At 46.3% G+C, this 23,916-nt stretch overlaps 1 protein-coding gene across 8 annotated transcripts in view; it reads left to right on the top strand.

Moving 5' to 3' along the window:
• The first annotated feature begins 6,530 nt into the window (after window positions 1-6,530).
• The window catches only part of ST6GALNAC1 (ST6 N-acetylgalactosaminide alpha-2,6-sialyltransferase 1), a 20,745-nt gene continuing 3,359 nt past the window's right edge, over window positions 6,531-23,916 (top strand). The window contains exons 1-6 of one of the 8 annotated variants that reach the window (XM_046674207.1): window positions 6,531-6,631; window positions 6,736-6,973; window positions 7,343-7,457; window positions 7,693-7,931; window positions 8,908-9,083; window positions 22,674-23,373. In XM_046674207.1, coding sequence (XP_046530163.1) covers window positions 8,953-9,083; window positions 22,674-23,373 — 831 coding nt within the window. In that variant the 5' untranslated portion in view covers window positions 6,531-6,631; window positions 6,736-6,973; window positions 7,343-7,457; window positions 7,693-7,931; window positions 8,908-8,952. Of the gene's footprint in view, window positions 6,632-6,735; window positions 6,974-7,060; window positions 7,458-7,692; window positions 7,932-8,665; window positions 9,084-17,097; window positions 17,895-22,388; window positions 22,488-22,673; window positions 23,374-23,916 lie in introns of those variants that run through there. The other 7 variants (XM_046674209.1, XM_046674205.1, XM_046674208.1 and 4 more) reach the window with 7 other exon arrangements.

Raw genomic sequence — 23,916 nt, 5'->3', positions numbered from 1 at the left:
CCAATCTTCTTTTTTTGTTTTTTCTCTGTCTGCTTTTTCTCCCCAAATCTCCCCAGTACATAGTTGTATATATATATTTTTTAGTGGTGGGTCCTTCTAGTTGTGGCATGTATGATGCCGCGTCAGCACATGACGAGTGGTGCCATGTCTGAACCCAAGATCTGAACCAGCAAAACCCTGGGCCACTGAAGCAGAGCACATGAACTTAACCACTTGGCCATGGGGCCAGCCCCGAAAGAATTTTAATAAAGAGACCTCAGTTCTTTTGAACATAGGAAATTATTTTAACAAAACATAGATTTTCTATCTTTTAGGTAGACTTTACTCAAAGAAAAACCTTTTATAACCTCTTTATCAGGAGCAGACCAAAAGTTCAAGAAAATGATCCTTTAGAGAGAGAAAATCAAATTTTAGTTTTTGCACCAGCTTATTTTTGACATTGAAACTCAGTTACTTAATTGGATTTCCTTTAATCTTAGCCAACTTGACCAGGCATAAAACTCTCTCAGAACTTCTCTTTCACAAACCTTCTATAAGTTTCTTTTTACATTCGGAATTTGTCCCATTCTTTCATTCTTCTGTTCTAGTACTTTAGTACAAATTTATCTTTCTTAACCCAACAAACAAAAATACTTCCATTCTGGGGTCTGCCCGGTGGTGCAGCGGTTAAGTGCGTACTTTCTGCTTCAGCAGCCCTGGGGTTCTCCAGTTCTGATCCCGGGTGCGGACATGGCACCAAGTGGCAAGCCACGCTGTGGCAGGCATCCTACATATAAAGTAGAGGAAGATGCACGGATGTTAGCTCAGGGCCAGTCTTCCTCAGCAAAAAGAGGAGGATTGGCAGCAGTTAGCTCAGGGCTAATCTTCCTCAAAAAAAAAAAACAAAAAACTTCCATTCTTTATACCTTCTTTACTGAAAACAAATTTTACTTTCCTTGTATACAGAGCTGTTTTTCTTACTAATTTTTAGTAGCTTTAATTACGTATATTAATTAGAACGTTTAACCCTTACAGACCTTAATTTCTAAGTAAAAACTAAGTAAGCAATTATAAACTTTCTTTTACATTAGCATTTTGGGGCAAATTTATAACTACCTTTTATAATTTCTAGAAACATGTTACCTTTGTAGTACAATCTTTCAGTAAAACACAAGACATGTTTCCTAATAGACCCAAACACTTTTTAGTTTCTCTGTAATAAGAAGCCAAAAGTAGATAAACTTAGATACATTTAGCAATAATGTTTCAGTATTTTATCTTATTTGAAAATGACCCAGACACTCAACAAGTTTTTATCATTTAACTGAATCCACCAAAACTCCAAAGTGTCAAGTTACCAAAAGGATTTGAAAGCTGGTTTTTTTTAAGTATTAAGACCATAAAACATAATTATTGTACCCACAAACTCTTACTCATTTTTATCTGTCTGAATCATTTGTTTCCAACAATTATATTCAGCTTACCCTCAAAAACTTCATGAGACATTAGACTAAATTAGCCATCATTTAAAGCTGTTATTTTGCTGATGAATTTGTAACAGACAACACGAGATTATTTGACTACTAAACCCTGGCTGCACGTCTGCATCATATCCAAATATTGTCTGAGGACAGCCTATTTCAATCAAACCAGCAAACTTAAACAAGTTTTCAGTTACCAAAGATTAATCTTTATCATGTTAACTTAAAAGACATTGGGTTAATTTCTATTACATTTAGAATTTATGTAAGCGCTTACTTTAAACCAATTAAACAGAGCTCTTGATTTTGGCCACACTGTCCAGAGGTAAAATATCACACACGTGTAACATACACATAGACACACATACATGGAGTCTCCACAGCTATTCTTTTAAAATTACTGCCATGAATCAGGTACAGTAATATAAAGTTCCCTAGTTGTGAATCCAAATTTTGTTTTACGCCTTTTTACAAATATTTGTGGAGAAGACACTAAAGATGCTAGATTTGGGGTGAGGCTGCTCTTATGGCCATTTTTCTGGTCTTTTTCGCTTTTTTTTTTTCTTTAGTTTTAGGAATTGGTGATGAGCTATATAACAGTTCCTAGAGAGGCAAGGCCGCAATCCTTTTTGAGATAAAGGAACCAGGTGGAATCTGAACTGCCTCTAGAACTGCTTTTCCAGTCTTACAGGGATTTGTAAGTTGAGGACACCTGTCCAACCCCATCACCCTAATTTGCTTTTTTTTTTTCCCTTCTGGGTGCTTAGTTTTAATTTAACTTAGGGAAGAAGGCCTGGAAAGAAAATTGCTATCAGACTCTGAATATCAGCTTCCAGTTTAGCTAAATTTCTGATCCTAAGTTGCTTAAATCCTTTCAAACACCTTGTCGGTTTCAGCCACGACCAGCAGTAACTACCTGGCAGTGTGGAACAGCTCCAGTAATCTTTAGCATAGCAGTTTCCCAGAAAATCTCTCAGTCTCATTAACTCATAGATTACGGGGTTGTTGTAAAGTCATGGCCTAATATATTCCTTTGCTTACTACTTATAACATAGCTTTTTGCAACAAAACTTTCAATAAGATTATTGGAATGTTGAAGTTTTTGCTTTTTAAGTGCACTTTTTAAATGATCTTATCTAAGGGGAACATTCCTTTAAGGGCCAACGTAATTCCCCTGAGGCTGGCAGCAGCTCGGTAGGACTCTTAGCCACAAATGGAGTGCAATCCACATTTCTCTCTGACTATCTCTGACTGCAAAATGGGGTACAGTGCATTTTGTCTGACCATATTTCAGGACCTCTAATCTGACGATTATTAAGCCAAGCCCTCAGGACATGAAACAAGCTTGGTAAAATATTTTTTTGCAGTTCTTTGTAAATATTTACAGTTTACAGAACCTTTAGTTTTTGAGCAATTGTGCTGGAAGTTGGCAAGCTTGGCTTTTTAAAAATTTCTTTGTTTCCTTGCTCTTAAAAAGGAGCTCCACAGTGGCCACTGTAATTTCAAATTATCCCGGTTATCTTGCCAGCCATTTATAGCTATCCTTATTTCACTAAGTACTTGCGAGTCACAGCCTGAAGCCAGCCGGAGCTTGGAGATGAGGCTGCCCATTTGGGAACTGGTCAGCTTTTAGAAGCTTGATTTCCCACTTTCCTATTAGTTTGTTTTGCTATAAAGTCTGAACAATTCCTAGGGACAGTGTAGTAGGTCAGAAATGTGCTGCTTGTGACTGTTACTCCCTAAAGAAAGATCGTAAACACTCTCTTGCATGCCTCGGTTTCTCCTGCTGGCATCCTAAAACCGTCGTGGGGGCTCAGAGCTCAGGTGACCAACCCTTTCTGAGCTTCCCCGGATGAGCCTGTAATTAATTAACGTGAATGATAGTGGAGCTCCCTATGGGGCCGCTGCACGTTGTGAGGATTTCACCCCCAATGCTCCTGCTAAGGTTCTTAGTCACTTGAGAACGCCTTTCGGCCTGGAGGAGCTGATGTCCCTTTTCTTCAGAGCTGAACACATTCAGTCTCTCATTTCTCTATCAAGCAGTTTGTTCAGACTTTAGATAAACACAATTCTTTACAATTTAAAGCCAAATTGAAAAGGTCAGCCTGCCCCGTTCACTCCAGACTTCCTTGTGGGTTCCCCTGGCCTAGGCACTCCCTCCAGGTTCCTCTCACCTAGGGTATGTACCAGTACCCCCTTAAGACGCCTAGTCTTAAGGTTTGAAACAGCTCATATAAACTCTGGACCATCGACTTGAAATAGGGAGGTCTGGGTTTCAGGAGAGCTCACCAGGGTCGCCTGAAGAATGTCGTGATCCAGAGGTGCTCAATGGGCCCCTATCGGTACCGCATGCCAGTTCAGTCTAGATTTCAGGTGGTCTCCGGTGGGTTTCTCTGAAATCCTGCAGTGACTACACGAAGAAATGTTGATGCAAATAATCCATAACCAACCTATAAATCAAAACTGGGGTGAGTTTATTATGAGCCAGAGTGAGGATTATAGCACGCGGAAAGGCCTTAGAAGGCGTTCCAGAGAAGCATGGGTTTCACTACTGTCTTATATCTTTTTAGAACAAAGAAGATACATTAAACACACCCAGGACACATTTTCAAAGAGGTAGTCACTTGCAAATTAGCAGGTCAACGTGACCGTGATGCCAGGAAAGGGACTAATCCAGGTGTCACCAATAGGGTGTTACCAAGAGGGCATAGGAGGGGAAGCATGCATTCTTTATCCTAAGAGTGCTTTCCTTACTTTAATGGACAAGCAGATCTACAGTGTATGTTTGGCAGGCCGTAAGTCAGCCTTTCCAGTTCAAGCCGAATCAGTTTTGAACTCATTAGTTACCCCATATATGTCAACATGTGAAAATCTCTTGTCACCACCCACTTCCAAAAAAATTGGCTATGAAAACCCTATGAGTAGCAGCAGAGCCTTGTCTGATATAGCGCCAGAAGGTGAGAAGATGGCACAAAAAGACCAGGCAGGGTTCTCCTCTGCTGTCCACAGGAGTGGTACGAGTCAGAATCGACTCCACAGCACTAATGATAAATAAATGATAAGCAACAGGATACACCGAAGCATAAGAGAAAGCCAGGTGGGTTAAAACTAATCTGGCCCGACCTTGTTTTTCCAAAAGGTCCCATTGTGGCCTGTTGAGCATGCATTGTATATCTGCTTTAAGTATTTACTATGTCCGGAAGACGAGAACAATGCCCTTAAAGATAAGGATGTAACTTCCCCCACATTGGCATTTCTTTAAGGATAAGCATTTCTCCCTAGAGTAAGGATTAACTGCTGACTTGCCGTGCTCATCGGTGACCACTCATCTTGTGACCACCAGCCTGCTGTGCTCATCGTACCGCTGTGCCAGAAAAGCAGTCTCCTGACTAGCATAATAAGGGACCTTCCTCTCACACGTGATGCATGCTCTTGGATGGTGTATAACCACCTGTACACCCCCCTTCTTTGGAATGCTTCCTCCATTTGTGAAAGGACTCTCCCAGGCCGTATGGACATGGTCCTCAGAGTTGGGTCATAATGAACTCTCCCCCATTTTAATTTATAGATTGGTTATGGATTATTTGCATCAACACTAACAACAAACAGTTCAATAATAAGAAGACAAATAAATCAATTAAAATATGGTCAGAGGATTTGACTAGACATTTCTTCAAAGATGATCTTTGAATGGCTAATAAGCATATGAAGAGATGCTCAACGTCCTTAGCCATCAAGGAAACAAAAATCAAAACCACAACCATACCAGTTCACACACACATAGAATGGGTATAATAGAAAAGATAGACAACAAATTTTGGCGAGAATGTGGAAATTGAAACCCTCAGGTATTGCTGGTGGGAGTGTGAAATGGGCAGCTGCTCTGGAAAATACTTTGGCAGTTCCTCCAAAATTTAAACATAGAGTGACGTACAACCTGGTAATTAAACTTCTAGGTATTTACTCAAGAGAAATGAAAACATATGTCCACACAAAACTTGGATTCAAATGTTCGCAGCAGCGTTATTCATAATAGCCTAAAAGTGGAAACAACCCATAATATGAACTTATGAATGGAAAAGCAAAGTGCAGTATCTCCATACAATGGAGTGTTAATATTCAGCAATAAAAAGGAATGAAGCACTGATCCATGCTACAACAGGAAATATTGGAAATATTATCGTGAGAGGTAGAAGCCAGTCACAAAAGACCTTGTATGATATGATCTCATTTACATAAAGTGTCCAGAATATGCAAATCTGTAGAAACAGAACATAGATTGATGATTGCTGCCAGCTGGGAGGGGAAGGAGAGAGTTGGGCGAGGGGGTGACTATTAATGAGCATGATGAGAATGTTTTAAAATTAGATTATGAAGATGGTTATACTACTCTGTAAATATACTGAAATCCACTGAATTGTACACTTAAGTGGGTGAGCTATATAGTAGACAAATTCTATCTCAATCAGACTGTTAGAAAAACAGTTAGAAGTGGGTCTGGTACAGAAAACAGAATTAGAGAAAACAAGGCATGTAGTGGGGGCATTGAATGCATTTCCCACCATCTCCAACAAAGTGACTTCTAGAAAGTTGAGCCTCTTTCCACTTAATCCAGCTAAGTCATCAAGTGGATTTTCCAGCAGAAGGATCCAATGAATGACACTTGTCAAGAATTCCAGTCCTGGAGCAGTTCCAAGGTGCGCACACTCTAGAAAACCATGGTGCTTCGATGGAAAAGTGTGCGTCGGCTAGAGGCCGCGCCTCCAGCTCTGCAGATTTTAGCCTTCCTTGTCTTTGCACTATTTTACCCCTCCGTAAATTATACGTTGTTGATAGACATGCAAATTCTGTCCTGTCTGTGATTTCCCTTCTCCCTGTGGAAAAACCAGTTTTGCTCTCATTTGCAATTCATTTTAACAATCCTTACTCTGTATTAATTTGGGCTTCTGTGCTTTTCTTTTGAACCGGTTATTACATCTGCCTAGTTCTCTCATGAGTAGACTAAAATCTTCAACACATTTTCATGTTTCCTATCTATATGACAGTCATGACTTTCCCTTTTACTGAAAATTGTCTTTTTACAACTCTTCTCTGCATGTAGGGTCTCGCACATGCTGCTGGCTGGGATATAAGGAAGACTAACGTCAAAAGCTTCAACTTAAAAAGGAGAGGTAAACAGACCTACCAAATGTGAAAATTGTGATATGTTTGAAAAACTATTGGAAAGTCAGTTTCCACTAAAACCTGTATTTCTCTGGGTCTCACATTCTGCCAGGCACACACGACAGCAGCATTGGGCTGGAACCTGAGAACTAAGAAACTAGAACCCTGGATTATCCCGCCGCCACCAGTTGGCTTCAAGAACTCCAAGTTCAGCTCATGCCCGAGGTGGTGAGAGGCACAGATTGCGTACAGGAGCTCAACTAGATCTCCACGCTCTGTGGAAGTCAGAGAGAACACTGGCAGCCAGTGCCTTCTTCAAAACACGGGGTGAGATGAAACCAACGCTGTGGGTAAGAAAATGCCTTCCCACTGTGCACTTCATCCGCCTAGCATTGCAGACAGGCACCAGGGCGTAGGGTAATTGCTTGTGCCAAGTGTGCAGGCGAACTCGGGCAAAGAGTGATGGCCTGACACAGGTCTGTTCAGAAAATGTTTCTAGAGTCAGCGTGTGAGCACTTACAGGTTAGGTGTGCTGAAAGAGAGAGCATGCGAGTGAGACTGAATCCGTACTAAGATGTTCCTCTGCTCTCAGCCCATCCCCTGAAGTAGCGCCACAAGTTACAGCGTGTGGGGTCGGGGGAAGGGAGCCCACAAGTTGTCTGTATGACTCCCAGCCTCTCAGAAACACGTTCTTACTTTTTTCATCATCCCTGGGGAAGGTGTTCTGAGCATTTATTGGTGCAAGCCCTGGGCGAAGACCAAGGACTTTGGGTACAGAAATGGAAGCTGTGCATTCGGAGGACAGCACACCTCATGTGTGAGCAACGAGGCCAGGTCCGAACCCTCCAAAGCCCCCCTCCTGCAAGCTGCCCCTTTCCCCTCCAGCTGCTGGAAAACCCCTGGGGGGTTCAACCTACTGTAGGCAATATTCTTAATACTGACAACCCATAGTACTTTATGAAGGGCTGCTTCTCTGACTTTTCTATTTTCTGCAACCGATCTTGATATCTTTTCTCCAAGTTGTACATTTCCCCCAAACATTGTGTTTTGTTTTGTTTTTCATATCAAGGCAGAGTTAATGATTTCTCAGAGGCGCTGCTGCGCAGCGGGGAAGAACACAGAGTCTCGGTCAGTCGGATCAGGTCCCCACGCCAGGGGCTCCCTCCGTGATCATGGGCAGGCTGCTCACTCACAGAGGCGATTTCCTCGACTGTAAAATGGAGTTGATAATAGGACCAGCTCCTCGAGGGGCTGCGAGGTCTGCGGCGCTGCGCGTGCAGCAGTTCACGGTGCTGGCTCAGAGCACAGGTACGGGTCGTTGTCGTCACGGTCGTGACTTCCGATGAGAAGGGTGAACACATGTCAGGTGCCTGCCGTGACCGACGGTCTCTTTAGTGGTGTCTTCCTAACAAGCCCACAGGCTAGATGCCTCTGCTTTTCTCATTTTGCAGGTGAGGCAGGAAGGTTAACCAACTTGTCCAAGGTCACGGTAGGAAGGTAGCAGCTCACAGAAGTCTGTGGAAAGTTCACAAAGTATATGTTTTTTGCGCCAGGTTCTGACAAACACTGTATAACAGAATTTTGTTCATTTAAAAATACTGCTGTGGCAACCCTTAGTGCCTATAAATCAGTGGTTCTCAACTTGGCCACGCATCAGGAATTTAAAAAATAACCCACGCCTGGAAAAATACCTGTCCCCAGAGATTCTAGTTTAATTGGCTGGGATGCAATGTGGGTATCGGGACTTTTGAAGCTTCCCGGTGATTCTAATGTGCACCCAAGATTGAGAGAAGACGCTCTAAAAACCAAGGAAATGAGAGGTTCTCGTAGCTCCAGTCTGTGGTTGCACAATGGATGTTTTGGGAAAGATTGCTAGGGGGCCCCAAACCTAAATGGATTCCCTACATTTTCCTCAATAAAACTCGTGTTGAGCTCGGAGGCCATGCGAGGGTCTTCCAGTCCATGCACTTGCGCAGGGTCCCTAAGGGTTGGAACCTGATGAAAGTGAGGTTCTGTATAACGTGTGTATGTTTCTCATAAAGTTCTGCGTTCAGAAATTGGCTTCAGAGACAAAGGAAGGTGAACTTGTTTGGACAGAAGGAGTTTCTCTTCCTTTCAGCCACGCCAGCCTGTGAGCCTTCATAAAGCAGTGCAAGTGGCTCCTCCTTTCTTTGGCAGACACTGAGAGACTCAGCATTCACCAGTGGCCCGTTACTAAGACAAAGGGTGTGCACTCCCTGGCCAGGAGACCCGCGCAGTGAAACTATTTCCTCTCTGCATCAAGGCCCCAGGATATGCAGAAATTTGCTGCAGGGCCCGAACCGCCACCATGGGGCCCTGCCTGCGGAGACTCAGCCGTCTGGGCCAGGCTGTCCAGTGGCTCTTGCTTCTGGCTGTGTTGATCTTCCTTCTCTTCACCCTGCCCTCCTTTATTAAGGAGCCCAGTACAAAGCCTGTCAGGTAAGACCGCGATCCTTTCCAAATTCTCCATAGTTTATCAGAGGAAATTGAAAATCTCTACCCCAGGGAGGATGGAAACTCGGAGACACTACTGTGTCCACGTGGTGGTGCTGGGAGCGAGGAAGCCCCGGGGGCCGTAGAGCCTGTCTAGAGAGGAAATGGAGGCAGGAGTTTGAGAACTATTGGACTGGGTCTCCAGGAGGCATAGATAGAGAACAAGGCTATTTCCCCCTCTGCAACTGTGAGTAATAAGAGCAGCTTTGGGGTTAGTTCTTACATGCCATTCTCTATGTCCTAAAGCAAAAGTCTTACCACGTGGGTTCCATTCATTTCAAAGTCACCCTCTCCCTGAGAAGTTTGCAAGTAAGACGGGAGGCCTCTCACCTAGGAAGGCGGCTTAAATTCCGGGCCCCAAGTAAATCCTTCAAAAGGACCTTCTCTGCCATTTTTCTTATAAAATAAACACATCCAGCAGTGAGAGGCCCCTTTCTTTCCAGACTCAATGTACTTTGAATGATTCGTTTCACTATTCTTAAAATGTGAAAGTAATACATGCTCTCACAAAATTAAAAATACAAAAAAGTGAAGCAAGGGGTGAGGGTCTCTCCAGTGTACTCCCATCTCTCCCCACTCTTCAGGGATGACCGCTCCATACTTTAGGGTACATATAATTATTATGCTATTGCGGCTAACACTTCTACAGCATTCGCTATATGCCAGGGACTATTCTAAATGCTGTATGTATATTAACCTACTAATGCTTATGCAGATGAGTGTTTTGAGACGTGGAGAGCTTACATGAATCACCCAGGTTCACCCCGCAAGTCAGGGCCAGGATTCAAACCCAGGTGCTTTGGTTCCATAGTCTGTGCTCTTCTGTCATACAAGCCCTTACAACAGATGGATAAACAGATAGGTAAATGGATGGATGGATGGATGGATGGATGGATAGATAGATAAATAGGTAATTACACTCTACACATTGTTCCACAGGTTGACTTTTTAAATCAACACTGTATCATGGATATCCTCCAGACTGGGCACATGCAGATCCACTCCCTTCTTTTTCATGGCTGTATAGCATTCTATAGAACGGATATAGTTTATTCAACCTGTCCCTCTCAATTGACACTTGGCTTGCCACTCATTGTTCACACATCTTGTGCACTTGTGTAAATATTTCTGTAGCTAGATTTCTAGAAGTGGAATTGCCAAGACAATGGATATATTCATATTAAATGTCAGTGGATACCATTAAATTGTCCTCTGAAAAAGCGACACCAGCAGGTGTGAGAGTTCACTTTCTGCCCCTCTGTGGCCACACCAGATAGCATTTTTAGAGTTTGATCATCTGACAGGTAGAAGCGTGTTTCTCTTTTTAATTTGCATTTCTTAGGCCGCCGGTGAATCTGAGGATCCTCTTTAGTTTACTAACATTTGCATTTTTCTATGATGACCTGTTCACATCTCTTGCTCTTTTATAAAATTAAATTATTTACCTTTTTATTATTAGTAGGAGCTTTTGTGTATTAGGGATATTAACCCTTTTCTATTACATATGTTACAATACTTCAAGTGTTTTCTGCAGCCTGATATTTATTTCTTTTTATTGCCTTGTTTATGGTATCCTACGTCATACGTAAGTAATTTTTATGTAGATAAAATTTGTCTATCTTTTCCTTTATGGCCGCTGGACTTTGTGCAATCTTTAGAAAGTCTGTCTCACTCCAAAATTATATAAATTGCCTTCTACATTTTCTACTAATATTTTTGTACTTTTGTTCTTTAAGCTAAATAGTTAATCTATCTGAAAGTTATTTTTGTGTATGGTGTGAATATGGGTTTGTACATGTTGGAACTCTTTTGATAGCAAGAGACAAAAATCCAACTCAATCTAGCCTGGATAAGAGGAGAAGGGAGAGGGAGAAGCTCAGAGGATTACAGTACTCTTGGCGAGACACTTCAGCGGGGAGTGGGATGCGGGGGGAGGATAGCTCATTGTGACTGGGGAGCCTGGTCTCCTTCCCCAGTCCATGCCATGTGTCCCGGAGTTAAGGTGAGATGTAGGTAGACTGATGCCTGTTTCTGGTCTAAAGATTTCTGAAGGCGTGATGTAATGTATCTGGGAAGAAGACCGGAACCGCCCTGCCCCATCCCAGGGTCTTCACGGTCCAGCAGGCTGTGGAGGGCAGCTCAGTACTTCCTGAAGTGCCGTGGAAGGATCAGAGCTCCAGAACTGCCCAGTTACCTGCTGGAGCCAAGGAATGGGTCACCGACTCTAGGAAAGTGCTTCCCCGTGGTTTATGAAGGTTATCGTTCGTTCTGGTGGCATTTGCACTTTTATGGCACGTCAATATCATTTGGTAAAAGAATAAAAATACTAATCTTGGACAACAATTGTGAAGATCAGAAACAATGCAGGGAAAGCTCCCAGAGCATAGTTCTTACTCAGAAATCTTCTCCAACTCCCAAATGATATTGACGTGTCATAAAAGTGCAAACACCGCCTGAACGATGACCTTCACAAACCACGGGAAAGCACGAGCCGGGTCTGTTTCGTTTCTGATTTGACTCTCGCCGGCTGCCCGGGCAGCACTGTGGCGAAGGTGGGCCACCACCCGTCTCCAAATCACAAAAATCCCATCGCTTTGGCCTCTTCCTCTCTCACTCCTCTCCTTCAGAATAGCTCTTGACTTTTCCCTTCCTCCCAGTCCACTGTCGCTGTCAGGCCAGATCCTCTTCACGTTATGTTTCAGTGGCCAAAGTTGCCTCCCACGGCATTCGTCAGCCTCGGTCCCTCCCTGGAGTCAGGATAATCTGCTGTGAGGTCTGTCCGTCTCTCACCCTTGGTTGCCGCCGCTGGTTAGGCCACAGTGGTGACTCACTCCTTCCAATCTATCCTGTTCACTGCTGACCGACCAATTGTCTTAAAATACGCTTTCCTGAGGCCGCCTCCCTGCCTCAAAGCCTTTCGTAGCCCCCGCGGCCCCACCTTCTTACGTGCCCTCTGCTCCCCAGATAAGCCCTTCATTTCTGTGGGGCATCTTCTTCCATGGCTCAGCACAGAGGTCAGGTTTTCGGGTCGGCCTCCCTGTTTGTCTGTTCTCACCACACGCCTTTCCCCTAGACGCGCCTCTAAGCCCGGTCTGTCTCCCACACGCCATCTTCTCTTTGAAGCTTTCAACGGTCACAGACTCCTATCCTCTGAGTAAGAACTATGCTCTGGGAGCTTTCCCTGCATTATTTCTGATCTTCACAATTGTTGTCCAAGATTAGTATTTTTATTCTTTTACCAAAATGAAGCCTACAAGGCTCAATAAGTCAAAGCCAAGGGGCCGGCCTGGTGGTGCAGCGGCTAAGTTCGCATGTTCCACGTCGGCAGCCCAGGGTTCGCCAGTTCAGATCCCGGGTGTTGACCCATGCACCCCTTGGCACGCCATGCTGTGGTAGGCGTCCCACATATGAAGTAGAGGAAGATGGGCACGGATGTTAGCTCAGGGCCAGTCTTCCTCAGCAAAAAGAGGATTGGCGGCAGATGTTAGCTCAGGGCTAATCTTCCTCCAAAAAAAAAGTTAAAGCCGAATTCCACCTAGCCAGGAAATAGCAAAACGGATGTTTAAATTCAGAGGATTTGGGTCCAAATCCATGCTTCTCTACTACGTCGTATGTGTTGACTCTCGAGAACTGAAAGCCTACTGGAGGAGAGAGGCAGACACCAAGCGCAAGCATGCGCGGATGTTATCAGTAGTGGTAACCACAGTGGAGTCAAATGCGACAACTGCTATGGGAGCAAACTGAGGATTCATTCCAACCGGAGGACGGGGGAGGGACAACAAGGTGGAGACGGTGGCATTTGCATAATGCCTGAAGGCTGTGTGACATTTCAGCAAGCAGGAACTAAAGAAACAGCGTAAGCAGTGGTGCAGAAAAGGGACAAGGCAGGATGCGTTCAGAAATGAGAGGTGATTGACGACCAATGCAACGAACACTGGTACGGCGCTCACAGTGTGCCAGGTTACCAACGGCACATCAAGCCTTTCAGGTAGAAACTATTATCGTCATTAACCCCTCTTACAGAAAAAAGAGGTTGAGTAACTCACCCAAAGTCACCTGGTCACTCACTTTCAAACCCAGGCAGGCCAGCTGCGGAGTCCACACTCCCAGCCCAGAGAGCAGGCTACCACCCTCCGCCTCCCTCTACCGCATCCATCGTGACATCACGTCACAAACCCAAAGGCTGATTTTTCTGCCAGACTATGAATTTTCTCGTGGGTAGGAATTGTCTCATTTGTCTCCATTTCTCCCGTAATTTAAACAGGTCCTGGACCGTGTAGGTGTAACACGGTGTAAACGCTTGCTCGTGAAAGAATGAACGTGTGGCCTTAAATAACACCCCAAAAGCTTAAACTTTATTCTATAGCTATTAAAAATTTTAGAGTAAGGGAGTAACTTGATTAAATTTGCGCTTTATGCAGATAACTCTGTTAATAGATTGTAGGGTAGATGGTGGGGGGAGGTGGTTTTGTGGGGGAGGTCAGAGGCCCTTGCAGTGGTTAACTCAATGAGGCCCTGGGCAGGGAGGTTATGGTGGCAGTGGGACTCGGAAGAAAGGACTGAGAATAAATCAAATCAGCTGGATTTGGCAACAAATAGGATGGAGGTGGGGCTGGGGACTCGAAGACAATTCTAGGATTTCAAACCGAGGTTACGGGGCCACTCCTCATATCACATTAAGACAAACCCAGGTGCACCAAAATGGCGAAAATTTTGGTCCCAGTCCCCAATTTACTCCCTGATACGTAGATATAATCTAAGACCATGTCTGCCTGTTTGGCTTTCCTAGTCTGGAATAACGTGTTTTGGAAGATTTTATGCCTTGTTTTGGCTTTAAAGATGATCATTAAGAGTGAACTGTAATGGGGCCAGCCTGGTGGTACAGCGCTAAGTGCCCACGTTCTGCTTTGGTGGCCTGGGGTTCGCCGGTTCGGATCCCGTGTGTGGACACGGCACTGCTTGGCAAGCCATGCTGTGGTAGGCGTCCCACACATAAAGTAGAGGAAAATGGGCACAGATGTTAGCTCAGGGCCAATCTTCCTTAGCAAAAAGAGGACAATTGGCAGAGACGTTAGCTCAGGGCTAATCTTCCTCAAAAAAAAAAAAAAAAAGAGCGAGCTGTAAAATCAGACCTATGGATTCTATTTTTTTCTTTTTTTTTTTTGAGGAAGATTAGCTGTGAGCTAACATCTGCTGCCAATCCTCCTCTTTTTGTTAAGGAAGACTGGCTCTGAGCTAACATCCATGCCCATCTTCCTCTACTTTATACCTGGGACACCTGCCACAGCATGGCTTGCCAAGCGGTGCCGTGTCCGCATCCGGGATCCGAACCGGGGAACCCCAGGCCACTGAAGTGGAACGTGTGCACTTAACCACTGCGCCACGGGGCCGGCCCTTTTTATTTTGTTTTGGTGTAAGAAATACAACTTTATTTTCTATAACCTCCTAATTTCTGATTCTGGAGCCCCATTCACCAAGCTGCAGGAAAACGTAATCTCGGCCATTCTTCCTCCTCTGCTCCATCCCCGGGATGGCATAAAGGGCTCCAGGACAGCTGATGCTGTGCCGAGGCATGAGAGGGGACAGCTGATTCTTAGCCAGGAGCTGCTGCGAGACATCCGTCATCCCTGCCTTTTGGCTCTTCACGTCCCCCTGGCTTAGGTGTGGGAAGTGTCTGTGACGCTGTCCATGGTTCCACATTTCTAGGTTCAGCATGCCGCCATTCCCTTTCGGGGGTCTTGTTAGACCCTTGGAACACTACCAGGAAGTAAGGTCTCTGACCTTGGGACCCACAGATCCCTCTCTTCTCTCCCTATTCGCACTCCTCCCTTATAAATCTTCTAGGGAGGGGATGATGGTGGTAGGAAATGGAAAAGTCCTTCTCCAAGATATTTTCTCTTTTTCACCAAATCTCCCCTATTTAGGGCTTAGATACTTGGTGGGGAAAGCCAGAGGTCTTACACGGTCTTCTGTATTTTCCGGCTCTCATTTGCCTCATGTGTCCATGGAGGTAATGAAGGTGGAGCTGACTCTTAACACCTGGTGGTAGGTGGGAGGCAGGTAGCAACGGGGAAGGGAGAAAACACGGAGAGGAAAAGAATTAAATAAAGTTCCAAAATAGTATACAACTGCATTTGTGAGTATAACAGGCATAGACCAAGGGTCTGGATGTTCACACTCTAAGGTGCCAACAGCAGGTTCTTTGAGGGGGTGTGGTTCCAGGGGGACATCCTTTTAGGCTTAAATTCATGTTCTGCTTTTTCAGCAATGAGCACATTATCACCTTTATAAAAGGAAAACTAATTCAGAAGAGTTCGTTTCTGAAGAAAGACTCAGGAGAAAAAGACCCAGTTTAGGTCTCGCCTCCATATTGAAGTGCCCCTTGAAGCAGAACGGTCCCCCCGGGTTGTAATCCAGTGTCTCCCACACATACGACTGACATGGCCCTTCCCCTAACACCTTGTTGCAGCTCTTTATATTCGTGCCTGCTCCCCATTAGAGCGTGAGCTTCTTAAGATCAGTGATCACAGCCTTTTCATCTCTGATTCCTGACAGATAGCTCTAAAGGCCTCGCATATAAGTACCAATCAATAAATATTTGTGGAATAAATGTTGCACTGTGCTTTCAAATTCTCATAGAATTTCCAATAAGATGTCTCATTTAGTTTTCAGAGTTTTCCCTTTAACTTTTTACTTTTGTTAAGGAAATGTGCAAATTTTTAAGTCAAATAGTATTATGAGGCTTACGTCCAAACAGAGCAGTCCCCGTGTCCCCTCCCTGCTCCAGGATCCTGATTCCCAACGCAGCTGCTTCAGCTCTCTCTGCTGCTCTTTTTGGGACTTACTGCCATGTTTCTAAGTGCCATGCCTACCTCTAGTTCCTGATATCTAAATCAAGTGGTTAAGTGGCATAAATGAAACATGATTTACCTATGGCCTCGAAGCCTGTCACCCCTTTAGATTTTCCTCTCTAGGCACATGAACTGAGAGGCAAGCCAATGGGGCCTCTAACTGTTGCTGTGTGTCTTACAGTGTTAGCCCCCAATCCAGCTTGACCAGCTACATTTATAGGACATAGCATTTCTCAAAGTGCCTTTTAGCACCTGGCTTGTAAAATGCTCACAACTGTTTTGTGAGATGGGTATTGAGATTCTCATTTAATGGATGAGAAAACTGAGGCTCAAAGGGTTGTGCGACTTGCCCAAGATCACACGGCTGGCCAGCAGTGGATGGGGAAGGAATATTATTTTTCCCCCAAAGTCATTATCTCAAAAATGCCAAGATAAAAATGTCACTTAAGGGGCTGGCCCCGTGGCCGAGTGGTTAAGTTCGCGCGCTCCGCTGCAGGCGGCCCAGTGTTTCGTTGGTTCGAATCCTGGGCGCGGACATGGCACTGCTCATCAAGCCACGCTGAGGCAGCGTCCCACATACCACAACTAGATGGACCCACAACAAAGAATATACAACTATGTACTGGGGGGGCTCTGGGGAGAAAAAGGAAAAATATAAAATCTTAAAAAAAAAATATATCACTTAACCTTGGGATAACCCCTGAGACAAATTTTACTCTCAGGTCTGATCATCCCCCCTTAGGGGATTATCTAGGTGCCAGATGTAGGTGATCAAAATTGGCTTTGCTTTAAACAACCTTCATTTGAGAGTGAGAGTTCCTAGCCACAGGGCCACACAGGTCTCATCTCGTATCTGTGACTCTTGACCTATACCTGCCATTATTTTATTTAAAATGTCTTCTTACCTGCTTATCTTGGTCCCTCCCATCCGCCACCCCTTTCAAGGTCTTCCCTCAACGCCTTCGCCCTATAATTCTGTAGCTCCCTCTGTGAGTCACTCTTTAACGAGCCTGTGGGTCTGGGGAGAGCTGTGTGTTTCTGAATGTGAGTATTCTAGGGGGGGAGAATGTCCAATTTTTAAGCCAGTTTTCCATCCTCCTGGCCCACAGTGAGTCCGGCTGGGTGAATGGCATCGCAGACAGTGCTCGCGACTCCTCTGTTCAGGAGAAGCTTTGGAAATTGGATCCAGCCAGTGAACCGCGACTATATGTGTATCTCTCCCATTGGATTTAATTGGCCGAAAACAAAACAAAAAAAAGAATTGGCTTTAAATTGAAAAAAAAGAACACTCAGAATAACAACAGAATACAGATTTCTGCCTGTTTTTTTCAGCACACAAGAGAATGAAGGCAAATTAAAGGCAGAGTACAGCTTTTAGTCATCGAAGCAACTTGTAGATGCATCTGAAGTTTCAAAGTAGAGTGCGAAAACTTTCAGGATTTCCCAGGAAAAATAAACTTCAAAGTTTGAAAAGAAAAGCAGATACGACCGGAGACCCTGAAGAACTGTGTGGACACCAAGGAGTTTCGGGAACTCCAGGCCGGGCTGACGAGGTGGGGTGCTGGAGGCGAGAGCCGCCCCATGTGGAGGGTGCTCAGCAGGGAGTGAGAAAGGGCGCTACTGGGGAGCCAAGAGTTTGCCCCCCTTTCAGGGAGAAGCAGAAGGGAAGCTGGGGGACCCGGAAGTGTAACATGGAAGAGGAAAGCACGCTCTAACGGAGGGGCCGAGATACAGTGAGCGAGTGAGCAGCGAAGCTGATGGTGGGGATTGCTGAGAGAGTCCAAGACTGGAGGACGTGGAGTGGAAGCACACGTGTGACCAGCCACTCGCCATGGGGCAAGCACACCTGGCCTGGAGCCTCTTGTGGTGTCTGGACCAGAGAGACGCAGAGCCCAGAATTATTTAGGTGATCAAAGAGGTCTTCTGAGTTCTCTTCTCCTTAACAACACAATCTGCTAATCCTGCTGGGTTCATTAGTACCTTTGATTTGGGTGTTATTGCCAAAGTTTGTTTTGGACAACCTCTTATGAACTGTGGACTTCACAGTTCCCTGTTATTTCTATTATCTCTATCCCTATTAACTCTAGGGCTGTATTCTTGGGAAAACACTGCTTTCTTGCCAACAGTCGTTTCACAGCTTCAGGTATAAATGAACTTTGAACCTTTTGCCATTTCTCTGCTTCCAAATGCCCCCTGGTGATGTGTACTTAAGAATTTAGAGAGAGGAGGATGCCAGATAATTATTCTTTTGTTGTTTTTTTCATTTATTGAATAGGGCTGTATGATCTCTGCTAATGATAAACGTTAATGGCTTGGGTGCGATCTGTGACTGACCTGCCTGTACCTCTGACCTGGAGGCCCCTCATAGAAAACAGCTTGCCCTCCCGCCGCAGCCTGGCCTGCGGTGCACAAGTTCGGCGTTGCACAGGGTCTAGACAGGACAAACGCGGGGCATTCAGCATATGCACACAATTTGAGCATTCAGGAAATACCGTGTCTGAGCACAAGGAAATACATCAACGTCTGCATCCCCAGCAATCATAGGTGTCTTTAATTACAGGGACTTGAAACGAAACTTAATGACACAATTTTGTCTCAACCTGGGTCATTGCTGCAACTTCCTGTAAAATTGAACCGAGTCATCAATAACCCGCAGCATCTGCAGGCAGAACAGTCCTGCTGGCTGTCCTTGCACGACTCTTGCCTCTAGACAGGGCTGCAGAGAGGACAGCCGTGTGCTGCATCTTTCAGGGCCGCCGTGACCACTAGGCAGATGGCCAGCTGTCCACGCTGTATGTTTGAGGTGTGTTATGTTAAGACCACCCCTGCCTCATCATCTCCCCAGTCACGGCCACGTGAAGGTGCTTGCGGTTTGGAAGGAGAATGTCTCTAGGCCCCTGGAGGTTTGGGGTGGGGAGTGGAGGTGGGGATAATCCACCAGGAGTCAGAGCTGAGTAACAAGGGCTGTTTGCTAAGTAGGGTTGACACCTAGGCTTTTGTTTTGCCGAGCAGTGCATGCGAGTTTAGAGCTTAAGCTCAATTGTCAGATTAAAGAGGGGCAGAGCGAGTCTCACCCCAGGATCCCAGTGCTAGAACCTTCCTAGTGACAAACAAATCAATCAAGAAAATGCTCTGGACTAACCAGCTCTCCACTCTGCAAAGTGGTATTCTTTCAGAACGAATACTTTGGGGGTGTCTTCCCAGCTCATGAGCCAATAACCCCCTCTTTCTCTTGAAACCGTTCTCCTCCCATGCACAGTGTGGACCCCAGGATGTCATGAACCATGTGACCCAGATCCCTGGCCAAGGATGGAGAAGGGATCCAAGTGGGCCAGAATGTCTCCCCTGAAAATTAAAAGTTAGGAGCAAAGAGAGCCAACAGTTCCCAAAACAAGTGCTATGGGGTGGCCACCCTCTATCCCCATGTGGGCTGAAGAGTAGAGAGGGAAGGAAAGAGCAGAAGAAAGCAGACTCGGAGGGAGCGGAGGTAGGAACAGAGACAAAGTCTAGAGGGAGACTCCTGCTTCCAGGCCCTTCCGGAGGTTCAACCACTTCTTGCTCTTGGGTTCCTCGAGACACTTTCTATCCTTATAATAAATTTCCCTTTTTTTTCTTAGTTAAAAATGAAAAACAAAAAAGAATAAGAACTTGAAGGCTTGAAGGCTGTTACCCTTTCCAGGCTGTTCCATGTCACAGTCCAACCCTGTCCCATAGCCTTTCTCTCCTTTTTGCTCTGAAGTATCTCCCACTCAAGCTACTTCTTTGAGCCGTGGAATAAAGGCAGAGGCATTGGCTACATAAGGCCAGTTAAAAATGATGTGTGTTCCAAGGAGGAAGGACCCCTGGGAGATGAGAAGCAAGGACACCACAGCCAGCCCTTCCCAGCTACCTTCAGGGGATTTAGGTCCTCGCTCAGATTCAAGGTCAGAACAGAGAGTGTCCCTCCTGGATGACCTGAACAAATGTGTTTCCTTGGGGCCAAGGAAGGCAGGAAATACTGTCCCAACCAAAAGAGCTGGCCACAACTCAGGAAGGAGGCCGTAAAGGAGGAAGGGTTAGCAGAGGTAATCTGTGGAGGGTGTGTATCGCCTGGGCCAGCCCTGCATTTCTCCAGCAATGAAAGAGCGCCTTTGTCTCCCACCTTTCGTAACAATCACTGCGTATCCCATGGTCCAAGGTCTGTGACTAATTCAAATTTGTATTCCAAGGACCTACACATTGCACAGAGTAGACATTTAGTAAACATTTGTTGAATGAGACATTCTTCCGCATGTACATATTTCAGATTCTATTCCACTTCTGTTTAAATCCCTTTTCTTTTGGGCTCAGAAAGCCTGTGGAGAGCACTGATGTGACGTGGCACTGTGATAGGCTTAGTAGCAAGGGCTGCTTAGAATGACTTCTGCCTCCTTGGAGTTTGTACTTTAAGAAAGAGACGACATTGCCATTGAACAAACACAACCCACGAAACATAACTAATTCGATGACAAGTAGAATTTTAGCATCAACGTTGTCACAGGAAATAGAGCTTGGGTCAGGCCACCTCCCTGGCCTCTTCATGCTCACCCATTTCCTAGCACGTCTCCCAATTAAAATTGACATTTATTTGTGTGACGACTTGTCATCCCCTTTGTATCTTGGGCTCCACGGGGAGAGGGATGTGTCTGGTTAAGCTCATCGCTGAAGCCCCAGTAACTAGCACATAGGACGTGCTCAATAAATATTTGCTGCATAAAAGAAGGGACGAGGAACTGCTGAGCTGGGCAGTGGGTAGAAGTCAAAGCAGCAACTGGAGGAACTGGAGACCGGGCCAAGTAGATCTCCAGCTTACACATGCTGTGTCAAGAACGATTGAGAACCAAGAGCCTCAGTGGGGGCGAGAAGGGATGGAACCTATATCGGGTGAGCATGTATTTTGTACCAGGTGCTGAACGCACATCATCAGCTACCACTCACAGCAGACTTCTCTCAGAAGCAAAAGGCAGCAGCCCATTTTACAGATAAGAAAACTGGGGGTCAGCTACATTAAGAAGATTTCTCCCCGTCACACCAGCTAATAAGCAGAAGGGCCAGCATTCTTGCTCAGGGCTATCTGGCTACACATTTCATGCTTTCTTTTTCTCTTCCTGTAGCCTCAGTACGTCTATTACGTATAGCTCAGAAGAAGACTGGTAGAAACAGAAAAAGGACAAGACTGACCAGGACAAGTCAGGGGGGCCTCGGGCACCAGGGGATTAGTACAGAGGCAGGAGTTAAGGACACCTGGAAATCCATCTGGGTCATGGCTAAATTGTGAGAGAGGAAGATGCTTTTTCCAAAGCTCCCAGGGATCCCCCCCAAAACCAGTGTAGAACGGAGTCCCCACCCCAGATTCCAGTTAGAGAGCTATGCAGAGCAGAGAGTCCAGGCTCTTCTCAGCAGAACACCTGATGCTAATTTGCATAGACTGATATTTTCAAAACCTCACATAAAAGCAGAAAATATAAAGAAAATAAAGTCAATACAATCCCTGCGGGCAAAACCTTGAGTGCCAGAAGTCAGACCAGCCACCCTGAATCGATCTTCTACCACTGCCAGAAGCAGCATTCTAGGATGGGAATCAGCTTATGTGCCCCGACTCCCTTCTTTCAACAACACCCGCCCCCATCTCCTACTTGAAATCCTTCGATGGCTCCTCCTGGATGAGTAGACCAATGATGAAGTCCAAACTCCTTGGCCCAACATACAGTGCAAATAACAACTTGACCCTGCCCACCTGTTGGGACCGTCACCTGCCTCATGGCCCCCATCCGCACTCTGCTTTGTAATTACTCAACAGCTCCAGCGCCATGAGCTTTCACGCTTCTGGGACTCACACTTCCTCCTCCCTACTCCTAGTCGTCTTTGGAAAGGAGCCTTTCTGGGAAGCCTTGCTCACTCCCATGGTGGCCCTTTGTGCTTCCATCGAGCTTGCACGTCCCCCGGGGCTATCTGTGTTTTGTATCATAATTCATGACAATCCCTTCACCAGAGTTCCTCTTGCCTGTGGCTGGGAAACAGGCCTTTCACTCGTGATCTCCAGCACCTAACATGAGATGTGGCAAATACAGTGGGCCCCCCCCCAAATATTTGCTGAGTATGTATATTTTTCCTAACAGTGCCAACAAGCAACAGTTTGCTTTTAAGCGGTGTTGGACTCATGACAGCGTTTAAAGTGAATCTTTAAGACAGATCTTTCAAAATCATTTCCCACTTCCTCACGAACAAGGTTACCTTTGTTACCTATACTTCATTTAAAAAAACAAAAAAAGGATCAGCTGACTCACACAGTTATTAGGTGGCAGGCCCAGGGTCACACAGACAACCCTAGAACTCACAGTCCAGAACACAGTGTACGCCGGGAGCCAGCACAGAGAGGTCTAGGGGTGCAACATTGGTGAGCATTTCAGCTCTGCTCTTGGCACCCGGTTCCAGCACCCGAAACTCCCTGCCACCACTAAGGTTTCTTTACGGGTCAGAGGTCAGTTTCCAGAGCGCTTGCCAACGGGGGCAGCTTAATTTTTGGTGGTGGGCGGCAGTAGCCGTTGCCCTCATCGCTCAGGGAAACTGGTTGAAGTCTGCCTGAGGCACAAGTCTTAGATACTGGTCATGCTTCTGACCTGTGTCCACAATCTTCAGCTTCACCAAAAGTTATCTCTGTCCCTAGGCATCAATATATACAGAACATTAAAGAAAGGTCCCCAGAGTTGCTACAAAAGTCCGTGTCCCAGTCACCGCCAATGGGAAGTAGGACCATCGTGCGTGTGGAGTCAGCGCAAGAGAAGAGCGTGGCGGACACGCGCCCCACGGCCAAGGCCCGCACCGCTGCCGATGGTGGAGGAACAGAGGCGGGCAGGGCCGCGGCGGAGCAGCGGGGCAGTGCGCCCAGCACAGCGAGGACGGGGGCACCGAAGAGTTGGGAGAGGAAGCACATCGCGGTGGACACACTGTCCCCGAGAAGTCAGGATGGCGGGGTGGCCTCTGACAGGACAGAGGCACTGAGGCTGAAGAGTCAGAACGCGAGGACAACCAAGGGAATGGGGGACCAGATGAAGAAGGCGGAAGCCGCAAAGACGGTGCCAGTGAAGCCTCAGGGCAAAGCAGCAGCGACAGCAAAGATACCCATTCGGGAAAGCGAGGCCAGGGCCCTGACCACCACGGCAGCAGGGTCAACGAGGAGGAGGACGAAAGGAGCGACCACGGCGCTTGTCCCGCCCAAGGAGAGAGCCCGGGCCACGCCAGCCTCTGCCGGTTCCCAGAGCTCCACCACTCAGAGAAGCCAAAGCCTGAAGGCCGCCAACTTCAAGTCTGAGCCTCGGTGGGATTTTGAGGAAAACTATAGTTTGGACGTGGGGGGCCTACAGACGGTGAGTTTTTCCGCCACTGCTGCCCTTACACCTCGGGCTCTGAAGCCTCTCCTGCAGACAGCCCACCCCACCCCTCCCTCACCTCCCAGGCTCCACTCCTCGGCTTTGCCTTGTCCCACCCTACACGGCTCTCGTCCCATCCTTCCTTCCGACAATGGCCGCAATGGGGGAGGAGGAGTCAGGCTCCAGAATCCTGGCCCCGGCAGCCCGGGGAGTTGTGAGTAAGAAGGGCCTGACCCGGAACCTCTAGAAGGCCTGGGGGTCCTCAATTGGGGTGCAAGAATGGACCTGCTCTGGGACTTGACTCCTGAGCTCCCAGCCTCTGTCAGGGGGCAGAGGTGACAGCTGAAGGGTGGCATGGAGGGAGCAGGGACTAACAGACAAGATGCCCTGGGGATGCCTTGTCTCCCCTACATAGAAAAGCCTACAACTGTCACTCTCTTCCAACCCTAAGGAAAACAGCCTGGGCCCACACCCAGAGGAAGGAAGGGTTCACAATTTGTATGTTTATGCACTAAGGAAAACAGCCTGGGCCCACACCCA

The sequence above is a fragment of the Equus quagga genome, chromosome 11 (assembly GCF_021613505.1).
Source record: "Equus quagga isolate Etosha38 chromosome 11, UCLA_HA_Equagga_1.0, whole genome shotgun sequence".
Lineage (NCBI taxonomy): Eukaryota > Metazoa > Chordata > Mammalia > Perissodactyla > Equidae > Equus > Equus quagga.
Note: the sequence above shows the minus strand (reverse complement) of the source record. Positions and strands in the feature narration are given on the sequence as shown.